The sequence below is a fragment of the Meles meles genome, chromosome 18 (assembly GCF_922984935.1).
Source record: "Meles meles chromosome 18, mMelMel3.1 paternal haplotype, whole genome shotgun sequence".
Classification (NCBI taxonomy): Eukaryota; Metazoa; Chordata; class Mammalia; order Carnivora; family Mustelidae; genus Meles; species Meles meles.
In genome coordinates this window covers 21446708-21472522 of record NC_060083.1, presented here as the reverse complement: position 1 = coordinate 21472522, position 25815 = coordinate 21446708, and the positions used below count along the sequence as shown (strand labels likewise).

Sequence of the window (25815 nt, the reverse complement as noted above, 5' to 3'; positions counted from 1 at the left end):
TGAGCAGGGGCCCTGAGTCACTCGCATTGCCCTTGGCTTTCAGCCCTCAGAATACAACAAGTGGAAGTTCACCAACAGCCCCACATTCCTGGAGGTGCTGCAGGAGTTCCCATCCCTGCGGGTGTCTGCTGGCTTCCTGCTCTCCCAGCTCCCGATTCTGAAACCCCGGTACTACTCCATCAGCTCCTCCAGGGACTGCACACCCACGGAGGTCCACCTCACTGTGGCTGTGCTCACGTACCGCACCCGAGGTAAGGCTGGGCAGAGGCTTTGGAGTCAGAGTCCAGCTCTGCTCCTGACTGGGCGGTGGTTCAGCAGCAATGAGCTGTGTGGTCTGCTCGTCAGTTAAAAACCCACTTCCCAGAATGTTAATAGCCGTAGCAGGTATGCGGCAGAGACTGCTAGAAACCAGGCACTGAGCAAACCCTCTGTACATATGTATTAGTGGTAAGCACATGAGATGGGTACTGTTTGCATTTTACAGGTGAGGAAACTGAGGCACAAAGAGGTTAAGCCCCAGAGTTGCACTGTGAGCAAGTAGAGAACCGGGATTCAAACCCACGCAGTCTGACTGCTGGGTCCACCCTGCTTCACTCTGCAGTCTCACTGCTGCTGGGACAATGTCATGAGACCCCGTGGAAAAAGCACCCAGTACTTAGTGGGAGCCCAGTGATTCTTAGTATTCCTGATCGTCTGTCCTGGGTGCAGGGTTGATGATGCCTTGATTGCTCACTTGCTCACTCACTCGGTAATGGTTTGTTTTATATCTCTCTATTGCCCCGATGGTGGGCATGGAAACACGGTGCATGTAGCTTCAGCCCTCATCGAGCTTCCCGTCTAGAGGGGGCAGTGAAGAGACTCATCGAAATAGACGGTTGTCATGATATGGGTGCCAGGAAGCATAGGGTGCTCTGAGGGCAGAGGATAGGGATGGGCTAACACAGACTGGGAGATCCAAAACCTGTCTCCTTGGACTTGGCTCCTGCAGTGGTTGAACCATGCCCTTGACCTGACCTGCCCTCCGTAAATGAGCATTGCGTGGGTTGGCAAACTGGGTGAACAGCACACTCTTGCAGTTTCTAAACATGGGGCAGAGACTCTGTCTGCTCTGCTGGAGAACATCTGCTGGGTCAAGTCTCAGTGCTCAGACAGGGAGAAGGGAGGTGGGCACATTTTGTGTGAGCCAGATCCCATTCAGAGAGACAAAGGGACTTCTCAGGTTGGCTGGGATAGATTTAAATGCTGGGCCCTTGGGAAAAGGAGGTAACCCGGAGAAAGTGGGGGTTCCCACAGGCCCGGGAGGGGCCACTAGGGAGGCAGAGGTGTCAGAGCAGACCAGAATGCTTAGGAGGCTGTCCGTCACTCAGAGTTCCTGCCAGCAAGGGCTTTACCTCATGAAGATGGTGGCACAGTGACTGTGGCCACCCTGCAGGCCACTTTGGGTTGCTGCCGTGGGAGCTGAGTGATGGGCTGGGACAGTCCCTGGGGGGACTCTGGAAGGAGCACTGGAGTAGGAGACAGGGATATTGAGCTGTCATCTGATTTTACTGCTACCTGAGTGACCTTGTACACGTTTCTTCTCTGAGACTGTTCCTGGAGGGGCAGGAGGAGAGGCTGGCATGCTCTCGACGTACCTTTCAGCCTTCCCCAGCTTGGGCTGCACAGAGGGTGGACTGCAGAACGGGGAGGAGAATTGCCCCCTCCCTAAATCTCATAGAGTGCCTGAGCGGACACTCCCAGGAGGCTCATTGGTCTGGGAGGAGCCTCTGGGACAATTCACCCCTGGGGATGTGGAGGTGTGGGGGGCAATGTTGGTCAAGTCTGTGTTGTCCTTGCAGATGGCCAAGGTCCCTTGCACCATGGTGTCTGTAGCACGTGGCTCAGCAGCCTGAAGCCCCAAGACCCAGTACCCTGCTTCGTGAGAAGGCAAGCACCCCTTGCACTCTGTCCATTGTGTCACCCCTGGGAGCTCTGGTTTGAGAGGGAGGGACCTGGGCCCTTGACGAAGGCATTGGGGTCACACTGGGCCTCTCCATTCTACCTTGTGGCAATAGAGCATGGCCAGATCTCTAGTAGGGACAGAGAGGACAACAGCGGAGGGGGGCCCAGAGTACAGTGAGGTTCAGCCTTTTTTTCAGAAGGAGCCCAGGACAAGGTGAGAGTGTGCCTGGACAGGGGAAATGAAGCAGCCTCCAGGACTTGGAAAATCAAATATGAGCTTGTCTTCTCCACTCCTACCACCCTACCACCCCCCACCAGCTCTGCTGCACCCCCAGCTTCCCAGCCCCCGTCCAGCCTGTGCATCAATCCCTGGGTGTCTGAGGACTGAACCTCTCCGTCTGTTCCCTTTAGTGCCGGCAACTTCCAGCTCCCCGAGGACCCTTCCCATCCTTGCATCCTCATCGGACCTGGCACAGGCATCGCCCCCTTCCGTGGTTTCTGGCAGCAGCGGCTGCATGACACCAAGCACAAAGGTATAGCTAGGGGGTTCCCAACAGGCAGGGAGGGGACACCATGTGTCCTGGCGTCTCCCTGGGACCTCCCTGGCCCACTCTCCCATTTGCCTCAGCCTGTGCGGACAAGTGATCTGAAGGCCCTGGGCCTCAGTTTCCTCATCTGTAAAGTGGGGACAGGAGACTTGTGGGCATGAAATGAGAATTGAAGTTGACTGTCCGGCGGAACGGGCCTTGAGCCATGGCCCGCCCTCTGGTGGCCACGCTGGTAACTGCAGCCCGCTGGGTCTTAACAGGGCTCCAGGCCGGCCGCATGACCCTGGTGTTCGGGTGCCGCCGCCCAGATGAGGACCACCTGTATCGAGAGGAGATGTTGGAGATGGCCCAGAATGGGGTGCTGCATGAGGTGCACACAGCCTATTCTCGCCTGCCTGGCCAGCCTAAGGTAAATTGGCGGCTGCCTGGGCCGTGGGTGGGGCATTACAGTGCAGACTGGGGGGCGGCCTGGCTCCCCACATGCCACTTGCTCTCTGAGCCTTCATCTGAGCTCTGAACCGGAGGCAGTTACACACCCGTCAGAGCAATGCACTCACTCTGCTGGGAGGAGAGACTGGCCCGACACACTGAGGAGTAACCAGGGTCACACCATGGGTTAGTCCCTGTGCCCTGCTGGCTGAAAGCCCTCCCCCGGGATACACACCTGTCTGGGATGACATGGGCCAGGCTGGCTTTATGCTTAAACACCACGCCCCGCTGATGGTCCCCACTGCCCTGGGGAGCTGGGAGAGACCCTTGCCTCAGGCCTTGTGAATTTGTTCCATCTGGGCTCCTCCCAGGCCCAGTGTTTTGTGTTAGTGCTGGGGTTGTCAGGCATCTTGTGGGGAATGAGAGCAGAAGCTTCTAGACTTCTGTGTAACCGGGGATCCCGGTGCTCTGTGTCCTGCTCTGAATTACACTGGGGGTTCCATGGACGGTCTACACAGAGGGGCTCCGGTTCTGGGGTGTCTGCAGGCGGGGCCTCAGAGCCCCGGGCAGGGGAAGTGGCTTGACTGATGCCTCTTTGAAGCATGGTGAATTGGATGTCGATGCAGAAGCCTCACTGGTCAGCTCCTTGAGGGCAGGGCAGGGCACGGCCAACGTTCCTCTCTCGAGCACCAGCCCTAGGTCTGAGCTGGGCGGGATGCCAGTGCCCCTCCTTATCCTGAGCCTGATCCCGGGGCAAGGTCCTGGCTGGGAGGGTCCTCACCCCGCAGCCGGTCGTGCCCCTCACTGCCTCTTCCTGGCTAGCAGGCCTGACTTCAGGCTTCACCCCTGGCAGCAGGGGCCTGGACCCACATCTCCCCGTCTCCTCTGGTTTCAGGTCTATGTTCAAGACCTCCTGCGGCAGCGGCTGGCCAGCGAGGTGCTCCGCGTGCTCCGTGAGGAGCATGGCCACCTTTATGTCTGTGGGGACGTGCGTATGGCCCGGGATGTGGCCCGTACGCTGAAGGGCTTGGTGGCTGCTGAGCTGAGCCTGAGTGAGGAGCAGGTGGAGGACTATTTCTTCCAGCTGAAGGTAGGGCAGCTGCTGGGTGGGCTAGGGATACAGCTCAGGGACCCAGGCAGGGGGGCACAAGGACCAGGGGAGTCCTGAAACCCAAAGGAACCCTGGCAGTGGCTGGAGGTCTGAGCTCAGTGGGCTCTTCGAAGGCCTGCCTGTCCCTTCTGGTCTGATTGCTCGGTTACACAAAGGCAACACGTTGCTTGAAAACAAGACTCCTCAGAGCCTCCAACACACCACTGTCCAATGTGACTCCTCAAGACAGGGGGAAAGTATGTGGCATTTGCCAGACATATTTCTCTCAGAGTCTTACAGCGTTTTGGGGGACAGATACGAGACAGGCTTGGGGAGCTGTTCGGGCAGTTCACGGCGGGGCTGGGTGCTGATGGGAGTTAGTCTAGTGGGATTCAGGTACACTCTCAGCGTGACAGTTGTGAAGGCATGGCTCATGAGTGTACGTGGGACAGGGAAGCTGGGGAGGCGCAGGGGCTTGTTCTGCCTGGACCTGATGAACGAGAGGTGGCTGGATCAGCAGAGCTGACACCCTGGTTCTGCTTTCCCTTAAAGAGCCAGAAGCGCTATCATGAAGATATCTTTGGTGCTGTGTTTACTTACGAGGTGAAAAAAGATGGGGCAGCAAGGCAGCCCAGCAATCCCTGAGTTCCAGCAGCCCACGGGAGAAGTTGAAGTTGTTGCCACAGAACTTACTGGTGGAGCCAACTCTCGATTATCTGCGGTCACAGGGCCTGGGGAGATGGAAGGAAATTATATCGCCGAGCCTCACAGCTCTTTCTCCACCAAGCCTGATACTTGACCTGCTACCGAGTAGCAGCCTGGACTGAGTGGAACCTCTTATCTCCCTTGAGCCCACCCTTCCTGGGTAATGGAGAGTTGGGCCTTCCCAGGTCCCTTGAAGACTAAATCCGCAGTGCCGGGCCCCTCAGCTGGTGGGCCAGAAGGATGGAACCTTCTTCTGACTGCACCACTTGGAGTGACCAGCAGGAGGCGCTGTCGTGCCACCCTGTATTTAGGCGCCCTGTGTACAGTTATTTATAACTCTGTATTTAAAGAAAACGAACCCCAGTCTTCTCTCAAGGGCCACTTGGGACTTCCCCGTATGACTCCTTGATGGAGATATTTATATGAAATGCATTTTATTTTAATCACATCGTATGTGTGTAGGAGTGTTTTGTAGGGAAAGCAACTCCGTTCTACAGAGAGTTGGGGACGGTGGGTGGCACAACCTGGACCCAAATCCCCCACAGAGGGACATACTAGCTGAGCCACACTGCTTCTCTAAAATAGCCACCAGGAGTGGGGCAGCCTGCGGAGTTTTGCGCAGACCTGCAGACCTGTAGTGGGGGTTAAGGAAATCACGCTTGCCTATGGGGCCTAGGCTGTGCCTCACAAGGGTTTGCCTCAAACGAGTTTACCTCACATGAGGCTCACCACACACGGGGCTCACCACAGGTGGACTCTGGACACAAGGGGTGAATCTACAAGGTCTAAACTCACAGGGAAGACCTCATACAGGGCTCACCTCACTCAGGGCTCACCTCACACAGGGCTCACCAAACACGGGGCGCCCCTCACATGTGGCTCACCTCACATGGGGCTCATCACACATGGGGCGCCCCTCACATGGGGCTCACCTCAGATGTGGCTCACCTCACATGGGGCTAACCTCACACGGCACTCATCTCACACAGGCGCACTACACATGGGGCACACCTACAAGGTCTCATCTCTCACAGGAGACTTCACTCGGGTCTCACCACACATGGGGCTCACCTCACACAGGGCTCACCTCACTCGGGCTCATCTTACATGGACGCATCTCACATGGGGCTCACCTCACACATGGGGCTCACCTCACATGGGAGCACCTCATGGGGGGGGTCACTTCACATAGGGCACACTTCACACAGGGCTCACCACACACAGGGTTCAAATCACAGGGGGCTCAAATCACATGGGGCTTACCTCACAGGGCACTAACCTGACAGGGGGCTTATCTCAAGGGGGCACCCCTCACATGGGTCTCACTTCACAAGGGCTCACCACACATGGGGCGAACCTCACACAGGCTCTCGATACATGGGGCACACCTATTAGGTCTCACCTCACATGGGAGACCTCACATGGGGTGCACCTCCCGCGGGGTTCACCTCACACGTGGCTCACCTCACAAGGAACTAACCTCACAAGGGACTAACCTCACATGGTAGCACCTCATAGGTGCACCCCTCACATGGGCTTACCACACACAGGGGTCACCACACAAGGGGCTCATCTCACATAGGCGAACCACACATGGGAGACCTCACTTGGGGCTCACCTGACATGGGGCTCACCATACACGGGGCACCCCTCACGAGGCTCACTTCACAGGGGGCTAACGTCACAAGAGGCTAACCTCACAGGGGTAACTTCACAGGGGGTGCCCCTTACATGGGACTCATCTCACACAGGTGCCCCCACATGGGGCTCACCTCACAAGGGGAGCACCTCACACAAGGGGATCACCTCACACAGGGGGCTTACCTCATAGGGGGTGCCCCTCATACCAGGCACCCCTGAGGGCTGCCCCTCACACAGGTCTCATCCCACACGGGCTCACCACACACGGGGCGCCCCTCACATGGGACTTGCCTCACATGGGCCTCACCCCACACGGGGCTCACCACAGGTGGACTCTGGACACAAGGGGTGAATCTACAAGGTCTAAACTCACAGGGAAGACCTCATACAGGGCTCACCTCACTCAGGGCTCACCTCACACAGGGCTCACCAAACACGGGGCGCCCCTCACATGTGGCTCACCTCACATGGGGCTCATCACACATGGGGCGCCCCTCACATGGGGCTCACCTCAGATGTGGCTCACCTCACATGGGGCTCATCTCACAGGGGGTGCACCTCATAGGGGGTACACTTCACACGGGGCTCACCCCACATGGGCTCACCACACATGGGGCTCACCTCATATAGGAGCACCTCACAGGGGGTCACCTCACATGGGGTACACCTCACACGGGGCTCACCTCTCACGGAGCTCACCTCACACGGGGCTCAAATCACAGGGGGCTCACCTCAAATGTGGCTCACCTCATGTGGGATCACCTTACACGGACTCACCACACATGAGGCACACCTCACTCTAGACACGTGGCGTGCACGTATAAGGTCTCACCTCACACGGGAGACCTCACATGGGGTTCACCTCACTCAGAGCTCACCTCAAATGGGGCTAACGCCACAGGGAGTGCCCCTCGCACAGGGCTCACCTCACACACGGGGTACACCTCACACACAGGGCGCACCTCACAGGGGGCTCACTACAAATGGGGCACTCCTCACATGGGGCTCACCTCACAGGGACATCACCTCACACAGGACTCACCTCAAACGGGGCTCACCCCACCTGGCGCTAACCTCACAGGGGGCTCATCTCACAGGGGGCGCCCCTCACATGGGGCTCACCTCACATGTGCTCACCACACATGGGGCGCACCTACAAGATCTCACACGGAAAACCTCCTCACAGGGGCTCACATAGGGCTCACCTCACACGGGGCTCACCTCACAGGGGGCTTGCAGGGGGCACCCCTCACACAGAGCTCACCACATATGGGGCTCCACTCAAACATGGGGTTCACCTCACATGGGGCACCCCTCACTGTGGGCTCACCTCACATGGGTTTACCTCACACAGGGCTCAAATCACAGGGGCTCACATCACATGGGGTTCACCTTACCCGGGCTCACCTCACAGGGCGCTAACCTCACAGGGGCCTCATCTCACAGGGGGCACCACTCACATGTGCTCACCACACATGGGGGCACATCTACAAGGTCTCACCTCACATGAGAGACCTCCTCACATGGGGCTAACATGGGGCTCACCACACATGGGGCACATCTCACACGGGCTCTCGACACATGGGGTGCACCTACAAGGTCTCACCTCACACGGGGCTCATCTCACTCAGGGGTCACCTCACCCAGGGCTCACCTCACAGGGTGCTAACCTCACAGGGGGCTCACCTCACAGGGGCTCCGGTCACATGGGCTCACCTCACCTCACATGGGATGCACCTCATACCGCCTGTGATGCCAGCTCCTCAGGAAGGCCTTGACCAACAATCCCCTCGTAGAAAGTTGCCACGTTTGGCTCTGGGGCTTCCCGTTTCCTGAGAGTTGGGCCAGTAATAATTTGGCACCTGGGTTTCAAAGCAGGTGAGGTCGGACCTGGTGTCAAAGACTTGGCAGTGAGTAAAGCACATATATCTTCCATGGGGAAGACTTCTTAAGGGGCTGAGTCATGTTTCCTTCTCTTAGAATAAGGAAGGAACTGAGAAGCTAAGTGGGGGTTTTGGGAAAATTGGGCTCCCAGCTTGGGTTAGGCCTCTAATTCACTGGCTCCCTGGCCCACTTCTTCCCTATGTAGATGGGGTGACAGGGGAGAAAGAAGCATCCTGGCCGCTCAGTGCTCCAGCTCTGATTCCGAACAATGTGGTCAAGATCATGGTCACCTAGGCCAGCGCCTCTCACCTCTGAGATGCACACAAGACCCCTGGGATCTTTCCAGAAGGCAGATTGATTCGGGAGGCCTGCGATTCTGCCTTCCTGACAGGCTCGCAGGGGCTGCTTGTCCGAGGACGATGCTCAGAGCCCCAGCCTGGTTCCCGAGGCGCTTGATTCTTGGTGGAGGTAGCAGGATGGGTTGGCATCGTGTGGACACAGGACCGGCCCCCCTGCGCTGGCCCAGGGGCTAGTAGAAGCCCACATGCTGAGTCACTCTCCCCACCACACCCGAACCCTAAACACCAGGACCCGCGGTGGAACAACACCAACAGGTCAGCTTGAGTCACTTCTCCTGACACCACACCTGCCACCTCCTCCCACTGGGACACAGGGTTCTGATAAGCCAGCCTTGCCATTTGGCCTTCTTGGCCGTCTCAGAAGCGTGAGGCTATTTGCTGGGCTCACCTGTTATCAACCTTCGTGCATCACAGATGCCCGCCCTGGAGGCCCAAGGCCGGCGTGCTTTCTCCCACCCATGTGGGGTTTGTGGGGAACAGCCGGGAGTGGGTGTGATGTCAGGACTCGCCCCATCAAAGTGAGTCCATGCTCCCTGCCCCTCTGCCCTCACCCAGAACCTCCCCAATTCCAGAGACTCCAAAATGTTCCAACACATTCAGTGACCACAATGACCCTGAACTTACATGCCAACAAGTACTTGTCTTCTTTCTCTGAAAGACCCTAGGGAAGAGCAGAGCCCCCTGTCGAGACACGTCCATTTAGTTGGTGGAGACCCATGGAGTATCAGGCTGACTTCCGTGGAGCAGGGAGGGTAGGACCGGGTGCAAGGAAAGGTGGAAAATAGGACGGAGGGGGAGGGCCCCGGAGATCGCCTCCCACGTGGAACGAACAGCTGGTGGCGTGGGGCTGGGATGGAGTTGATTGGCGGGGTGGGCATGTGGCCGGGAGGCAGACGGGTGTAGGCCTGGTCTGGGAGCTTGGGAAGGCCCAGGACCCTCCCTTTCTTTTTTTTTTTTTTAAAGATTTTATTTATTTATTTGACAGAGAGAGATCACAAGTAGATAGAGAGGCAGGCAGAGAGAGAGAGGGGGAAGCAGGCTCCCTGCTGAGCAGAGAGCCCGATGTGGGACCCTCCCTTTCTGCCGAGGGGACTGAACATAGGGCTTAGCCTGCAGGGACCACCCGCTGCTCCTCAGATGGGAGGATGTAGGCAGCCTGAGCCCTGGACCAAGGAAGCCCTGGACCAAGGTCGCCCTGACCAAGGAAGGCAGCCCCCGGCCAGCTGCTTCTTCCACACCAGGCTGGCCGCAGCCGGGAGAGCCAGACCAACATGCCTTCTTTTTTTTTTTTTTTTTTTTAAGATTTTGTTTATTTATTTGACACAGCAAGAGAGGGAAATACAAGCAGGGGGAGTGGGACAGGGAGAAGCAGGCCTCCTGCCAAGCAGAGAGACCAATGCAGGGCTCAATCCCAGGACCCTGGGATCAGGGCCTGAGCCAAAGGCAGATACCTAATGACTGAGCCACTCAGACACCCCCCGACACACCTTCTTTCCAGAAAAGTCCCAGCTCCCCAGCAGGCTGGGAGAGCCTGAGGGCAGGAACAGGGAGAGGGACAGGAAGATGGAGGTGAGGAGCCCATGCGGTCAGCAGCACGGCCCCGCCCTCGGCCCCAGGGCCAGGGAGCCCAGCTATGCCTGCACGTGGGTCAGCTGGACGTCGCCCCCCACTTCCAGGTTGTTGATGGCGGGCAGGTTCTTCAGGCGGTGGCTGTATTCCAGCAGGTGCTGACCGTCCACGGCCACCTTGAGGCCATAGCCTTCGCACGTGATCCACACCTGGACAGAGGCCGCACCATTTGCATTCCCCTCAGGAAGTCCTCCAACCCAAATGCAGGCTCGCGTCTCCCTCCATCTACCTGCCTTCCTCAAGCATGATTCAAACAAGCCTCATGCCTCAGGCCCCCTCAGGCACCCTGGGAGAGTCACTCTCCCCTCCACATGACACCTGTGCCCTTATTGACTCTGTTCCTCCTTCCTCTGTGCCCCCATTCTGCACCCCTTGCCCACAGGGGTAACTCTGATTGTCCTTCAGCCTCTCCCCAACAAGCACGCCTCCCCTACCTCCCCCTACCCTCCTGAGCCCTCCTTGTCAGGGACCCCCCCACACACACACACCCGATCCTCACTTTCCCACCGACCCTGAGCCTCTAGGAGCAGAACACGGGCCTGGGCCAACCATGTCCCCAGTGGCCAGCACACGCCTGCATTCCTGCCGTGCAGCCTCTTGATTTGTCCTTCCCGCCCACCACGCTCTCTGGGAGGTGGGAGGCCCACGTCTGTTAAAACATCACCACGACAGTGGACACTTGCAGCCACTTACTGTGCCCCGGGCCCTGTCCTCAGCCTGTCACAGACATTATTTCATTTCATCCTTATACCTCGATGAGATGGAGATTCTTACTAGCCCCATTTTTTTAGATGAGAAAACTGAGGCACAGAGCAGTTAAGTCACTCGCTTAAAGTCACACAGCTCTCTCTGAATCAAAGTCTACTCCTCTCTGGCTTGAAACACACCAACACAGCGCACTGAAACCCAAACTTCGTTCCATGGCTCTCAGGGCCCCCCCATTAGGAGCTGTCCGTGCTGGCTGAGGAGTATTAAGGTGTATGGAAACATACAGACATTTGGGGTGGGGCCAGATACACTTTTTCTTTTCGCGGCTCCTCAGGTGATTTGCATGTGGAGTCGGAGTTGAGAACACCTGTCTGTCACGTCGGACAGCATGAGGACAAGGACAGCCGCAATCTAGGGGGCACTTTCTCTTCTGAGCCTGGCCCTCGCCCCAGAGGCATCAATTCCTCTATGGCTCAAGGGGCCCCCGACACCCTCCACCACCCCCACCCCCTGCTCTGTTTGCCCCTCTGAGGTCCAGGCCGCGGCCTCTTACCGAGAAGCTCCGGCCTCGGGCAAAAGGCATTTGTCGGGACAGGCTTCGCTCCTCAGATCCCCAAGAGCTGTTGATCTGCGTGTTGCGGACCACGACGTTCTCATCGAAACGGGGGTTCAGGTGGAAGGCGATGTCACTCCCAGAGCGCAGGTTGATGTGGAACCTGGGGGGGTGGGTGGGCAGCACATGTGGACCCTCCCGGCCCCCTGAGCTCTGAGTCCCTACCCCTCCCAGTCTGCCCAGAGCCAGAGGGAATGACCAGAAGGAACTTGGGTTGTCTCTCCTTCTTGAGTGTCCTGGCTTACCTCTGGGCAGTGGGCAGGACGGTGCCCGACACGAAGATGCTTTTGGAGGGGTACAGCCCACCAGGGATGGAGGTGAAGAAAGGCATTGGCTGTTGGGGGTGGGGGGAAGAGGGGCAGGTCAGTTGTGGGGGGGAGCTTTGTGCCAATTGCCATGAATTTGGACTAATATATTTTCAAGAAAGCCCTCTTTCGTCTGGGTGGCCCAGTGGGTTGAGTGCTCAGGTCAACCTCAGGGTCCTGGGATCAAGCCCCATGTCAGGCTCTCTGCTTGGTGGGGAGCCTGCTTCTCCCTCTCCCTCTGCCTGCCTCTCTGCCTACTTGTGTGCTCACTCGCTCTCTATCAAATAAATAAATAAAATCTTAAAAAAAAAGAAAGGAAAAGAAAAGAAAGAACTCCATGATACCATTACTTGGTCTAGTAAACACCAAAGGGCAACTTCCCAGCATTCCTCGAAGTAACGGGCTTCCACAGTCATGAAAAGAGCTTGGGCCGGACACAAAAGGATACCTGGGCTGAGAGGGGAGGGCCCTCCAATGGGCTCATGGTGAAGGGACAGTTTTAAAGGTGACAGCTTCCTTCAACAGTTTTTTGATTCACTTGGATGTTTCTAGAACTTCAGCTTGCTAAAGGACTTCTCTGATGTTGTCAGACCCCCACCACCTCCCACCCTGCCCGAAACAGACCAGGCCTCCGCCCCTCCCAGAGAAATGACTTACATAGGTCAGGGTGGGGTACACCACAGGTGGGATGACAGGATTCTGTTGAAAGAGACCGGGACGTTCAGTTTGGGAGAGTGCACACCCACACAGGCCCCACACATCCTCGAGGGGATACCCCATCGCAAGGCCTTTGGCCTCTCCCCTTCGCCTTCCCAAGTTAGCCTCCACAGAACTTCTGGCCATGCCCCCTGAGCTCATCATGCCTGCCCCTCAACCCTCCCACAGGCACCCCCACTAGCTCCTGGCCTCCGACTGATTCACAGCGGAAGCCTGCGACCAGCAGTGACATCCCAGGGCCGGTCCTCAGGATGCATGGCCTCAGACCTAGACACTGGAACCACTGCACTCCCCTTTCAGGAACAGAAGGACCCATTTTCTTGCTGGTCCCTAGGTGCACCTGCTTCTTAGGCCGCTGGGCAAATCCACTCTGATCCAAAATCTCTGTTGGCCCAAGGGGAATTTTACTCACATGTGCCTTGAGCAGAGGGCCTGACCCCATACACCCCTATCCTCCTTGCCACACCGCTTTCTGCCTGCCTCTGGGACTACTGAGTTCAGTCCTTGGTGAAAGGTGACGTTGGGGGAGCAGGGCGGGCTGTGATCTGACCAGAGCTTTCAGACTTACAAGGAACGGCTGTCCAGGGGTGCTCTGCACAGCGTGGATGACGGTTTGAGTCTGGAAGAAACAAACCCTGGTTTGAACCGGCTCTCACCAGCGCAAAGACCACCTCCTGCCCCCAGATGGCACCCTTGTGAGGTGCGACCATCCTAAGCGTGTAACCAGCCCAACCACCTCCCACCCCACGAGGCCCCCCACCAAAGCTGGTGGGCAGAGGTGTTTCTTCTCCGGAGGGGATGAGGAAGGGGCAAAAGTTTCTTCTGCTTGGAGAAGAAACAGGCTGCCTTTGTGGCCTGTGGCCCATCTTTCTTCTCAGGGGACTTTTTCTAGCACAGCCTTGCTTTCCAGGAGGGAGGGAGTGGTGTGGGGCCTCTGTCTCCTGTGGCTGCTCCCAGAAGGGCAGGGGCTTGAGCAGAAAGCAGCAATGCCAGCTGTTTCCCAATCCATGAGGGCCAGACAGTCCTCCCACCCCAGCCCCACCTCTTCCCACCACCAGGCAGCTGGCCAGGGTTGGCCTTGGCCGCAGCCCCCTCTGGAAGAGTCCCTTTGCCCAACGCTGCCTCCTCCTCCCAGCCCATAGGAAGAAGCAAATCGAAGACAATCCCGGGAGAACTCAAGAGACTTACAATGGGAGCCGAGTTGACTGGCCAAACGCCTGCAGACTGACGGGGATAAGATCAAAACAGTAGTTAACGTTAGTGTCACATGCAGGGGAGACACTGGCAGAAACTGTCATAAGAAAGGCCTCCCCAGACTCATGCTCCTTCCAGAACCTCGGCCCCCAACCCATCCCAGGTACACACTGTGTGGGGGCGGGGGTGGGGGTGGGCATGGAGGCAGGGACATCTTCTATTGGCTCCTCCACAGGGAGAGGCCATAGAGCTCCCCTCAGCTCCCAGGGGCAAAACCATTACTTCAGGTACCGTATTTCATTTCTAAGGTGGAGCACTTGCTGAAGGCCTACTGTGTGCCAGGCTCTGGCTTCAGGACATTCACAAGGGATGCATCTTCAGCTCCTGTTTTGCTAGCGAGGCAACGAGGCTCAGAAAGGCTCATCGGCTTGCCCAAGCCCCTCCGGGTACCAAGGGATAAAATCCAAAACACTACCCTGTTCTGGCTGATTCTATCTACAACACCCTGTCCTCCCCCAGCACACAGCCAAAGTCGGACTGCCCGACTCCCCAGAGCTTGCCCTGTCCTGAAGTCAGCACAGCAGTTGGCATAGGCCCTGTCAGGACCTCGAGAGGCCACAGAAAGGCTGGGCAGAGAGACACCCGGTCCTTTAGCCAACCCCCTGCTCCAGTGGCCAAAGGAAGGGCCAAGCCCTGCCTTCCTTGTCCTAGACCCTACCCCAAGCAGCAAACTCTTCTTGCCCTGCCGGTCTCCCATTCCGTGGTCTGTGCAAGCCACACTCCACGCTCCTGGAGCCCCTAGGGTTCACTCAGATGCTGTGCGAAGTGTTGGGGGTCCGCAAATGAACAAGCCACAAGCCCCGCCCACAAAGGGCTTGTGAGTCCCGGGGGTGGACGCAGTTTCAGGGACAGACATGGAAGTACAGTTACAACAGGACGTGGTGACTGGGATAGCACGGATATGTACAAAGCCCACGGGGACACAGGGGGGCATCCTGTGATGTTCCAAGCAGTGAAGATGCCCCCCAAAGTGACATTTAAGCAGAGCATTGAAGGACTGGTAAAAGGTCAGCTTCAGCGGGTGGGGTGGTGGTGCAGGGTGCTGTCAGCATGAGGCTGGCAGATGCCAAAAGCCTGGTGGCCCGAGAAAGCCTCAAGTGAGCAGTGGAGGCCGCCTGAGCATCCTGGGTGAGGGGGTATGGCCAGGAGGTGGGCTGGGACAAGACTGTGGGGGTGAAGCAGGCTTCTGCAGACCCTGCTGGGGAATCCAGGCTTTATTTAGAAGGACTTGGAACCTGGGGCACCTGGGTGGCTCAGTGGGTTAAGCCGCTGCCTTCGGCTCAGGTCATGATCTCAGGATCCTGGGATCGAGCCCCACATCGGGCTCTCTGCTCAGCAGGGAGCCTGCTTCCCTCTCTTTCTCTGCCTGCCTCTCTGCCTACTTGTGATCTCTCTCTGTCAAATCAATAAATAAAAAAATCTAAAAAAAAAAAAGAAGGACTTGGAACCTTTGGGATGTTGAAGTAGGAGAGGATGCAATCAGATTTGGGTAGAGGTGGGCTCAAGGCCAAGGTGGGCAAGGTGAGCCAGGAACTAGACCTTGGTCCTTATCGTCAGGGGTCAGATGGCCTGGCCCAAGGAAGGCTGTGGCTTCCGGAGGGAGAGATGTGGGAGCACTGCAGGGAGACTAAGGAGGGAAAGGAAGAGCCAAGGCCAACTCCCAGGTCCCCAGCTTGGGCCAGGGAACTTTGGGTGGGCGTGATGGGGCCTGGCTGCTGGAACCGGCCTCTAGGACCCTTTGTCCCTCCTGCTAGTGCTCAGCTTCCACAGCCAGCCTCCACATTGAACTTACTTTTGGGTTTCGGCCCTTGGGCTTGGGTGGGACATGGGCAGTCTGGGAGAATTGCACGGTGGAGAAGGCAGTCTGGGTAAGGCTTACTCGGGTATTCTGTTAAAACAAAAGGCACCGGGATGTGAAGAGAAGCATTAATCGAGTTAAGGAAGCACAGAAAGGTGGGGGGGGGGGGTGGGCCAGAGGGAGGAAGCCAGGCAGGGAGGGGGAGGGGAGGGGTGTTCAGGACCCCATGCAGAAACAGAGGGGAGGACCAGGCTCCAGTGAGAGACAGCAGCCAGCGAGCTCTCTCCCCACCCACCCCCGACTCCCCTCCATCTCTCCCCCTTTCCCCTCCCTCTCTTCCCCCCTGCCCCGCTCTCTCCCCCAGGTCCTCAGGGGAGAAAGTTGGGTCGGAAGAAAATATGAGAGATTAGGACAAAAAAGATAAGAGCTTGTATCTGTTATGAGCCTACTGTGTGCTTGTCTCATCTCTGGGAGCACAAAGGCGGGAAGTGGTAACAGCAGCTCCAACCCAGCATCCTGGGGCTCTGGAGGACTGTGGGCCCAGCATACCCCTATCCTCCCAGTTCTCAAAAAAGCCGGAAATCCAGATGCCCATATGATACCGCCTGATCTTTTTTTTAACTGCAGTCATAATAACATTAATATTATTTATTTATCATAATATTTACTATAGTATAATATTTACTATCTCAACCAATTTTCAGCAGATGGCTCAGTGGCCTGAAGTCCATTCACAATGTTACGCAGCGACAACCACCGTCCATCTCCAGGCTGCAAAACTTCTTTTATTTTCGATGTGGGCAACACATTCGAAAATGTTAAAACACAGAGAGGGTCCAATAGAGCCCAGCATGGGCCCATACAGGCCATGTCGTGATCTCTGACATGTGTTACCTCCTTGAATTCACATCATAACTCACGGGGCAGCAGTGACTATGCCCCTTCCACAGATGGGGATACTGAGGCCGGGGGAGGCCAAGTGGCTTGTCTAAGATCCCACAGCTGATGACAATGTACAGAGCTGAGCTAGATTCCGTTTGATTCCCAAGTTCTTTCTGGAGCCACATGGTCTCCTAGGCATGGCAGAAGTAGAGAGTGGCAGAGAGGAGTGGCCCAGGAGACTGAAGCAAGCGTTCTGGACAAAGACAAGAACACAGAAGGACAGGACGGGGGAGCTCGAGGGATGTCCCCAGAATCACCTGCAGAGGAGATTGGCTGCTACCACTGGGGCCACTCAACAGGGCCCAGTGCAACTAGGCAGGGTCCCGCACTCAGCACCCCCGAGACAGATACTGGGGGCCAGTCTGACCTGGAAGCTGATGAAGGACAGCTGCACAGCCCCGGTGACGGACAGGGTGTCCACGCGGTGGAAAGGCACACGGTGTGAGTACTGCACAAAATGGCTCCCGTTCACTGTCACCTGCCAAGATGAGGGCACATTCTGGGGAAAGGGCTCTCAGGCCAAGGCGGGGGACCTGAGCCCCTGCTCCCGGGAATCAAGTCCCAAGTCTGGTTTTCACGTCTGTCCCCTGGGGAGCAGGCGCACCAGACTTCAGAGCTGTGCCAGCTGTAAGATCAAAACTACATCCGAACCCTGGCTCCACTTGGCTCTTTGGTTCTCACTGTTCTTTATTATAGTCAGTTGGTCTGTCTAACCTTAGCTCCCCTGAGGTGTTCTTTAAATATGCATAAACATGTTTGCTGGGGGGAGAGGAGAGGCGACCCTGGGTTGTACATGGATGGGCTGGGCACATTCATGCTCACACAAAGGACAGATATGGGGCTACTCACCCCTACCCCGTCTCCCAGGCCCACAGACGCTACTCTGCTTACTAACGCAATTCGAAACACCATGTAACGTTAAGCCATTAGTAGAACCTGGTTAAAGGCTGCGACAGTATTACCCGAAAACCAATGTTATCAGGGACCTGGGCTGGAGGAACGGCTACAGCAAAGGAACGGAATTAACTAGAACTTTAAAGACCTGCAGGGCCAAAAAGCACTGTGGTGAGGTATCTAGTTCTTATGTCCCAAGAAAAAGATGTACCAGGTGAGTCTGCAGACAGAGGGGAAGGAGTGTGAGGACACTGTAGCCACCGTAGTGCCCCGACGAGGGAAAGGTCCCGCTCTCTGTCTAATGGCGTTGCACATGCGATAATTTAAACATTCATGGGCTTTACAGGGGTACCTGGGTGGCTCAGTCGGTTAAGCATCCAATTCTTGATTTCAGCTCAGGTCAAGGTTTCAAGGGCCTGGGATTGAGCCCCGAGTCAGGTCCTGCGCTCAGCGCAGAATGGGCTCGGGGTTCTTCTCTCCCTCTGCCCCTCCTCCTGCTTCCTCTCTCAATACATACACATACACATACATACAATCTTAAAAAAACAAATGGCTCATGTGATTTGTAGAGGCCATTTACGCCTCACCTGGTGGGGCTGGGAGGCAGGCAACGGGAAGGGGGCTGCAGAGAGTGGCTGCTCACCTTGAAATCCTCGCTGTCCACCAGGAAGCAGAGCTCAAACGGATGCCCCATCTGGAAGGGCATATGCATCTTCCTCTCCTCTGGCCCCCAGGTTCCGTTCTGCTTCGTGTTGCAGACCACATAGCCACCCTCCTCGAAACGAGGGTTGAAGTGGAAGGCAATGTCATTTTCACTGTGGCCACTGCGGAAGTTCACAGCGAACCTAGGCAGAGGAAAATCAGATGGCCATCAGTAGCCTGGCTGACTGCCGGCGGAGAGGGAGAGGGAGGCGCACGCCTTTGACTGGCTGCCGTGAACTTGCTCACAGCTTGCACGGCAGGTCTGGACCCATCCTTAGCTGGTGGCTATCCTTTCTGTTCACGGGGTCTGGACTTCGTGGGTTTTTGCGCAATGATGGCATTTTGTCCTTACCGTGTGGTTTTCTAAAAACACGTAAAAAACGGATAAAGAAAAAGTTTTGACGTGAGCAACAAGAAGCACAGGGCTTGAAAATGGATTTGGATTTGTGTCCGAGAGGGAAGCCAAGAAATGTGCCTGGAAGCGAGAGCCAGTCCCCATCAGCTCGATTGGGAAAGAAAGAAACAAATTTAAAGAATGTTTGAAATTGATGGACCAAACTTTCGGAGCTAGTTACTATTAGAAAAGCATCGAATAAATAACGGTAGCTCCCCAGGCATGAGAGCTTGCTGTATGTATGTCTGTCTCTCACTGGAGGTTGGTGTGTGTCCCCCGCGTGACATGCAGAGTGGTGACCCTGAAGTCAGCAGACCTGGACCAGGACTCCAGCTCTGTCCTACTGGTCATATGTGATGATCCTGGACCACACGCTGTCCTCAGGTCACCATACCCCTAAGAGCTGAGTGACTTCCCTCCTCTGCGGATGCTTAGTGAGGGGTTGCTCAGGAAACCCCCACCTGAGTAAATGTCCGTTCCTGTCTCTGTCCTCGGAGGAAACCCCTCACCCCTTAAACTGCCTTTGGGTACAGCTATGGATCTAAGGTGAGGAATTAAAACCAAGAACCTTCCAAAGGGCCTGGCTCACAAAAGGGCACAATAAATGTTTTTCTGCCTTTTCCCAGACAGAGCAACCTCAAGTCCTAAAACCAAGTTCCAGTCCGAGGTTCTCCTCCAAGGTTCCTCTGTCTACCCCAGCCTTCCCAGCACGAGCCTGGTTCACCACCTGCTTCTTGGGGTCATTCTGGTCTCCCCAGCTACACACAGTGCTCTCCTGTCATCCATGGACCCCAGAGGGTCAGGCCCTGTACCCAGCCCAGAGGCGACCCTTGAGAGATGTTCTAGTCAATTCCTGCAGAGCCTGCTTGACTTCTTACTGATGGAGCATGCGTTCTGGATGTTGTCCTCAACCCCAGGTCATTTCCAGAACCCTCAGTCAGCAAAGTCCTTTGGAAACTGCTTTGGCCCTGAGCCCAGCCAGCCCTCCCCCTGGGAAAGGAGGCTCCCCGGGACTCTGGAAGCAGCAAATCTAAGTCTGTACTCCTCTTAAAACGGAGAATATTTTACTGAAATGTCCTGGGTGTACTTTTCCCTTTGTGCCTTTGTGGTCGTCCAGCTTCATTCCTAGAGTGATTAGAAAATCCTGCCCTGGGAAGGATGATTACACAAGCTTTGCAGGAAGGCAGGGAGGGGTGGGGTGGGGAGGACAGGATGGGAATAAAAAGCCGTTGATGCCAGAGGAGGGGAAGGCAGAGGGAGAAGGAGAAAGGAGGAAAGTTCTGAGGGGAGGTCCCAGAGCCTCCTGCAGGCAGGGTTGAGGGGGATCCTGGTGCCTGGCTTCCCTAAGAGTCTCCTGGGGCACTTGGGGCTCTCAGTGTTTCCCAGAAAAGACCTCAAAATTGAAAACGACCAAAATACGTTCAATGACAAGTTTAGAATATTTCTAGATCCGTGAAATGAGGGTTCCGGGCAGTGATGAGAAATGAAGCAATTGAGACTTTTGTAGCTGTGGGTTAGAGAGTGGAAAGCTCAATCCCAAAACGTTATTATCTGCCTCAGGGCTGGCCCGCTTACCCCCTTAGACGGTGAGCTCCTGTGCTCCCTAATTCGGGAGGGGGGTTAGCATCTCTGTTCATGGCACCCAGACACTCCTGGCAGACGGCAGTGGGGTCACGCGGACCACCTGGGATCCCCCAGGCCAGGAGCGGGTGGCTCAGGGGGAGTTGGGTGAGTGTACGGATGCCATTGTTGGCTGGGGGCTGAGTCTGGAGAGAAGAAACAGTTCCAGGTACCTGGTTCCACTGTGGTGAAGAACGGTCCCATTGACTGTGATCTTCAGTCCGTCCTGGAGACCCCCCTGGATTTTCCCGGAGAAGGGGACGCTCTGCAGGGAGAAAATGCTGTTCGGTCAGTAGGCCCGCCTCCTTCTGCATGGGCCCCTCAGCACTGGCCAGCAGCAGCCTGGGGGTGGGGGCCCCGTGCTGGGGTGTCTCAGCCTCATGGATCTTCCAGACCCGAGTCCATCTAGTTCCACAGACATTCTGTGACTGCGCCGGGGACACCTGGGGGCTGAGAGGATGCGATGGGGCACTGGCCGCCCTCTAGCATCTAAGAGGAAGGGCCAGCCTCTAAGACGAGGAAGTCGTGTTGTAAGGGCCTATTTAGCCAGAGCAACTCCATCCTGACCCTGCCCCCCAACCCACTTCAGGGGACTTACTTAAAAACAAGTCCCGGAAACCAGTCCCAGGTAACAAAGCCCAAATAGAAGTGTGGGTCAGGCCAGGTGGAGGTATTCAATCAGTGGGGGCGCATACTGTCTCTCTAGCTACCGAGGAGTATGGGCCCCGCCCTTTGGGCGCCAATTCTGACCAAGGTGATAGGCTAGTTCAAATATCTACTATAGGGTAAACTGTAATTCAATTGGTCACTTGTGTGTGACCTAGCATGACTGTGCAACTTTCTCTGTGTGTTACAATCTCATTGGCCATCTGTGCGTGGCCAGGCCCAACCACATGGCCTTTGCCCTTAAAAGCTAGTCTGTAAGGCAAAGGGTAGTCGCCTCTTTGCAAGAGATGTCCCTGGCCAGTCAGTTTGATTCTTTTTTTTTTTTTTAAGATTTTATTTATTTATTTGACAGAAAGAGATCACAGGTAGGCAGAGAGAGAGGAGGAAGCAGGCTCCCCGCTGAGCAGAGAGCCCGATGCGGGGCTCGATCCCAGGACCCTGGGATCATGACCTGAGCCGAAGGCAGAGGCTTTAACCCACTGAGCCACCCAGGAGCCCCCAGTCAGTTTGATTCTTGATGCTTGGCGTGAAATAAAGCTTTGCTTGACCTTTGTTTTGTATCAGTCTTGATGCTTGGCGTGAAATAAAGCTTTGCTTGACCTTCGTTTTGTATCAGTCTCGCTCCTTTGACCATGGACCCAACAGTGTGTGCACGGCCACTTGGAACCCGAGGAAGCCCATCCTCGCCCAGGGTAGTGACGGGCACCGGGACAGCGCCCGTGCTGCCTGCCGGGACCTCATTCAGACTGACTGCGACAGGGACATCTGGGAGAAGGGTCTTCCGTCGCACAGCTAAGGCCTGTGCTCGGCCATTAAATACCTCGGTGAACTTGAGCAAACCACAGTGTCTCTGCCTCTCGGAGTTTCCTCTGTTGTCTCCGCCACGCCAGTGGTTTGGAGAAGTAGCTTAAGGCCCCGCGTGGCCTACTTCTCTGAAAACATAACTCCCCTCATTTATCTGTTGAGGCCTAAAAGTCTCTTAAGGGCCTTTCCTCCTGTCGCAAGACAGAATGCTTCAAAGGCAGGTACTCCCGGCAAGCACACCCTCCCCAAAGCCTGTTCACGCTGAGGTGTTACGATCTACAATCAGAGTGTGGATGGGGGTGGAGTCTGTAAGCAGCCGGATGGGAAGGCAGGGATGGTGGCGGAAAGCGCGCGGATCATGGGCACAGGCCCGTACAGGTTACTTTCAAGCAACGATTTCCCCAGAAAGGTTTTGAGATTTCAGTATGTCTTAAACAGTGGGTATCCTCAAACTGTGAAAAACAACATTATTTTAAATGGATTTTTAAATTATTTTAAATGGATTATTATAATCTGGACAGTCTGTGTGGCTCAGTCATTAAGCGTCTGCCTTCAGCTCAGGTCATTGATTCTGGGATCAAGCCCCACACCTGGCTCGCTGCTTGGCGGGAAGCCCGCTTCTCTCTCTTCTAGTTGCCCTGCTTGGGTTCCCTCTCTGCTGTCTCTCTCTCTCTCTCTGTGTCAAATAAATAAATAAAATCTTTACAAAGAAAGAAAGAAAGATGGAGGGCGGGACTTCTGGCCAAGGGAGGCCAGTGTCCTCTGCAAGCTGGAACAGGCAAGGAAAGATCCCCTGAAACCTTATTGATACTTTTAGATTTCCAACCTCTGGAGCTGTAAGAAAACAAATTTGTGTTGTTTTAAGCCTGGCAGGCAAGGCTGCAGTGGAATTTGGACCTCCATGCACTCGCCCTTGTGTGTGTGTGTATTTGAGAGAGAGAGAACTTTTGCATTTATGGTCTCCCGGAGTGGGGCACCTCCCAGCTCCTTGTGCTAACAGCTCTCCCACTGGGCAAGTCACCTGACCTGTCGACACCCCAGGTCCCTTACAGCAGTGGGAAAACAGCACCGGGCTGACAGTGTTCCTGAGAGGGTTCGATGAGAGGCCGCACAGCTGCCCAGAAAGCCCTGTCCTGTGTTCCCATGGCAGTGCTTTGCATCAGGATGAATTAAGGAGAACTTGCTCTCAGCTCCTGCCTGTTTCTGGAGGCTGAGGACGTTTTCCTCCTCTTCCTGTCTGGAAAAGCCAGGCTCTACAGGTGGGAGGCTGGGCAGCCTCCTCCTGGAGGCCCAGCGTGGGGTGGGGTGGGGGGGCGGTGGGCAGCTGACCGGGGGGGGGGCTCACCAGCCGGAGGCAGCAGCAGACTTTTAGCCAAAGGGTACGGCTGCCCAGAGGTTCCAAGGCCCTCCTGGTGGCTAACCTGCTCTCTCTGTGGCCTCATCTCCCAGCACTAGCGGCATTTTTACAGAGGAAACTGAGGCACAGAAGATATGGTAGGTTGCCCAAAGCCACTTAGCTGGTCAGAGATAGAACAGGGCTTGAACCCCAGCACCCATGCTTTTAATTAACACATAGTTGGCTTCTCACATCGAAGTACAGAAATCCTCGTCCCTGGCTCTTCCCCAGACCCAACATGGAGTCTTGTTCAGACTGTGGTTCCAGATTCCGTCCTGGACCTCTGAAAGGGCTGCCCGGGTGAGACGGAAGGCACGTGGGCAAGGAAGAGGGACCAGACTCCCAAGGCAGCCCGGCTGTGTGACCTTCCCATCGCACTTGGAGGAAGCAGGGTTCCCATGGCTGGATGTCAGTGGGCCGCCTGGGAGAGGGCACCCACGGTGTTCCTGAAGCCTGGGGTGGGGGCTGCACCCTTCCACTCTCTTGTCTGGACTCCAAGGCCCTGTTTTAACTCACTGTAGCCCATAGGAGGATTTTTCTTGTGATTTGAACATTCTGAAGGCAAGGACTGGAAAGTAAATCTAGGGAGTAGCATAATGAAATGTCAGAGCCTAGAGGAATCTCTGGGGTCCCCCATCTGATGGAGAATGAGTGTAAGGTGACATGTTTTGACACCGAGAGTCCCATGGAGGCCCAACAAACAGGGTCTGGTCCAGCTTCCTCCAGCGACCTGCCCCCCCCCCCCCCCCCCCCCCCCGCATCCCCAACCTTGCTGGTACTGGGGAGGAAACAGGCTAAGCCAGGCCCTCTGCTGAGTGTGGAATGTCCCCACACTCCACCCACCGAAGGGCTCTGTCAGCCCTTTGGCCTAGGCCCCTTGAGAAGCTCTTTGCCAAGGCCCAGAGGGGCTCCTACCAGAGGGCAGGGCCCAGGACACAAGCCTTCTGGGCCTGGGGCCGCTGCTTGCCTAGCTGCTGTTATCATAGCTCTCTCTGTGGGCACCTCACTCTCCTCGGGGTAAGGCAAGGCACCTCTCTTATCTGCCACCACCATCTGGGCACATCGGGTAAGTAACTTCAGCCTCACTGAGACTCAGTTTCCCATGGATGAAGTGGGGATAGTAAGGCTCACGGGGTTTAGACAAGGTCGTCAGTGGACGGAGCCTACACGGATGTGGCCAAAGGTACAACAGGCAGCCTTTGAGCCCCACACTGCAGGGACAGCCCACTTCTTCTCCCTCCTGAGATGGCCCCTCTGTAGACACCCTTGGCCTGCCTCTGCCTGTCTTCTCACCCCTCAGGGAGCAGACACCGCCTCAGGAGGGCTTCCTTGCCGCCTCCAGACTCCTAATAATCCAAAACACTTCCAAAGCACCTTCCCCTCCCCCCGCAGCATGCCAGGCACTGTTCAGACTCGAGATATGCCGCCTCGCACATCCTCGAGGTACGCTCGAGGATGATCCCCATGTTACAGATGCGGAAACCGAGGCCCAGAGAGATAAAAGTAACTTGCCTGAGGCCACCCGGCTCATAAATGGCTGGACCCAGGGAGGCTGTCTCCAAAGTAAGTCCCCTCAAGTGCCATGCGAGCCTCCCCCGGAAACCCTGTTTACTTCTCCATGCATACAAACAAGCCTTCACTCACCTAGTTATTCCTGATGCCCATCTCCCCTTCCCCCTCGGCTGCCCTCCCCACTTCCCACGCCTAGAACAGGCTCCTGGAGGGAGCTCAGGGGACAGCAGTGACGATCAGCCCACCAGCCCTGAGAAGCAGCGGAGAGAGTCGAGTCAGGAGTTCCCCACTTGGCTTTCTGCCCTCCCTCGTGTGTCCTCTTTGGGACACGTGCCCTCTTCCCCTGCTGCCACCCAGGGGTCATTTCCCCCAGAGACCCAGAACTGCCTCCTCCTGGCTGAGGCCGCCAGCACAGCCCCAGACCAGCACCACCGCTGCCTGCCGCCCCGGAACTCACTGGGTTCAGGTAGGGAGGCTGGGAGCTGCAGAAGGCCATCTCTCCACCACCTCTGGGGCCTCCGTGGCTTGTCACTGCAGCCAGGCAGTCCTCTGCACAGGGAGGAGCTAGCCAGGAAATAGAAACCAAAATGAACTGGCAATTACTTGACGGAGATGGGGCTGGGGAGGAGCCAGGAGCAAGAGGAAGCCGGTCTAGAGAAAGAGGGAGAGTAGGGTGTTGAGGGAGGGCTAGGGGTATGACCCAGGGATAAGGAAGTAGACAATTCCCAGCCCAGTGACCTTTTCCCCTCTTTTCTCCTTCTGGGCTCCACCCCTGAGACAGAATCGTGTTTGGTTCCTATAGATTCAAAGAGCCTGACCCCACGGGCTCAACGTCAGGTTTCTGGATGACACCGTCTGTATGCATGTGGCTGTGACCCTGGAGTGGGCTTGCTCCCAGGGCCCAGAAACAGTGGGGCGGTGTGATGGGCATCGCCTGTGTGTGGGGGGGCGGTGGGAAGACCCGCTCTTACCTGTTTACACACAGAGAGACTGAGGCTCAGCGTCTAAAGGACATGGCCAGGGTCACCCAGGTGTAGGACACTTAGGTTCTCAAAAAAAGCATTTCTCCCTTTCAAAATTCTGTTCCTTGTATGAAGACCCAATCGTGTGGAAACAAGTGTTTTCCAACTAGAAAACACGGTAATGGGAATCGTTCTCCAAGAGGAGAGTGCTGCCCTGGGACTTTCAGATCCCCTCTCTAAGGATGGATCTCCTTCTTCTCTTCTCCCCCGGGCTTTAGAATGAGGAGAGGGGAAGTCTCAGA

The 25815-nt window shown here is 56.1% G+C and overlaps 2 protein-coding genes across 4 annotated transcripts in view; one reads left to right on the top strand and one right to left on the bottom strand.

Moving 5' to 3' along the window:
- Positions 1-5156, top strand: part of NOS2 (nitric oxide synthase 2) — a 32842-nt gene extending 27686 nt beyond the window's left edge. The window contains 10 exon segments of the mRNA XM_045983750.1: positions 44-251; positions 1839-1926; positions 2353-2474; positions 2750-2898; positions 3814-4008; positions 4561-4698; positions 4700-4912; positions 4915-5031; positions 5033-5092; positions 5094-5156. Of these exon segments, the coding sequence (XP_045839706.1) occupies positions 44-251; positions 1839-1926; positions 2353-2474; positions 2750-2898; positions 3814-4008; positions 4561-4698; positions 4700-4912; positions 4915-5031; positions 5033-5092; positions 5094-5156 (1353 nt within the window).
- A 4775-nt stretch (positions 5157-9931) lies between these two features.
- On the bottom strand, positions 9932-25163 carry LGALS9 (galectin 9). Of its 3 annotated transcripts, XM_045986308.1 has the most exons (11): positions 25009-25163; positions 20347-20438; positions 18101-18302; positions 16931-17041; positions 15616-15711; positions 13758-13793; positions 13138-13188; positions 12510-12551; positions 11793-11881; positions 11488-11650; positions 9932-10375 (listed from the first exon to the last, which is right to left on the bottom strand). In XM_045986308.1, the coding sequence occupies exons 1-11, from the start codon at positions 25045-25047 to the stop codon at positions 10229-10231; spliced, it is 1068 nt and encodes a 355-aa protein (XP_045842264.1). In that variant the 5' UTR covers positions 25048-25163; the 3' UTR covers positions 9932-10228. The 3 variants fall into 3 exon arrangements, with proteins under 3 accessions (XP_045842264.1, XP_045842265.1, XP_045842266.1); XM_045986309.1 differs by lacking the exon at positions 15616-15711 and having other exon boundaries at positions 9933-10375; XM_045986310.1 differs by lacking the exons at positions 11488-11650; positions 15616-15711 and having other exon boundaries at positions 10297-10375.
- Positions 25164-25815: the final 652 nt, after the last annotated feature.

Coding starts and splice junctions, on each gene's coding strand:
- LGALS9 (XM_045986308.1), bottom strand. CDS start 25,047: ATGGCCTTCTGCAGCTCCCAGCCTCCCTACCTGAACCCA. Junction 13,189..13,757: donor CAGTCAACTCGGCTCCCATT/GTAAGTCTCTTG, acceptor TGTTTCTTCCAG/ACTCAAACCGTCATCCACGC. Junction 12,552..13,137: donor CCCCTGGACAGCCGTTCCTT/GTAAGTCTGAAA, acceptor CTCTTTCAACAG/AATCCTGTCATCCCACCTGT.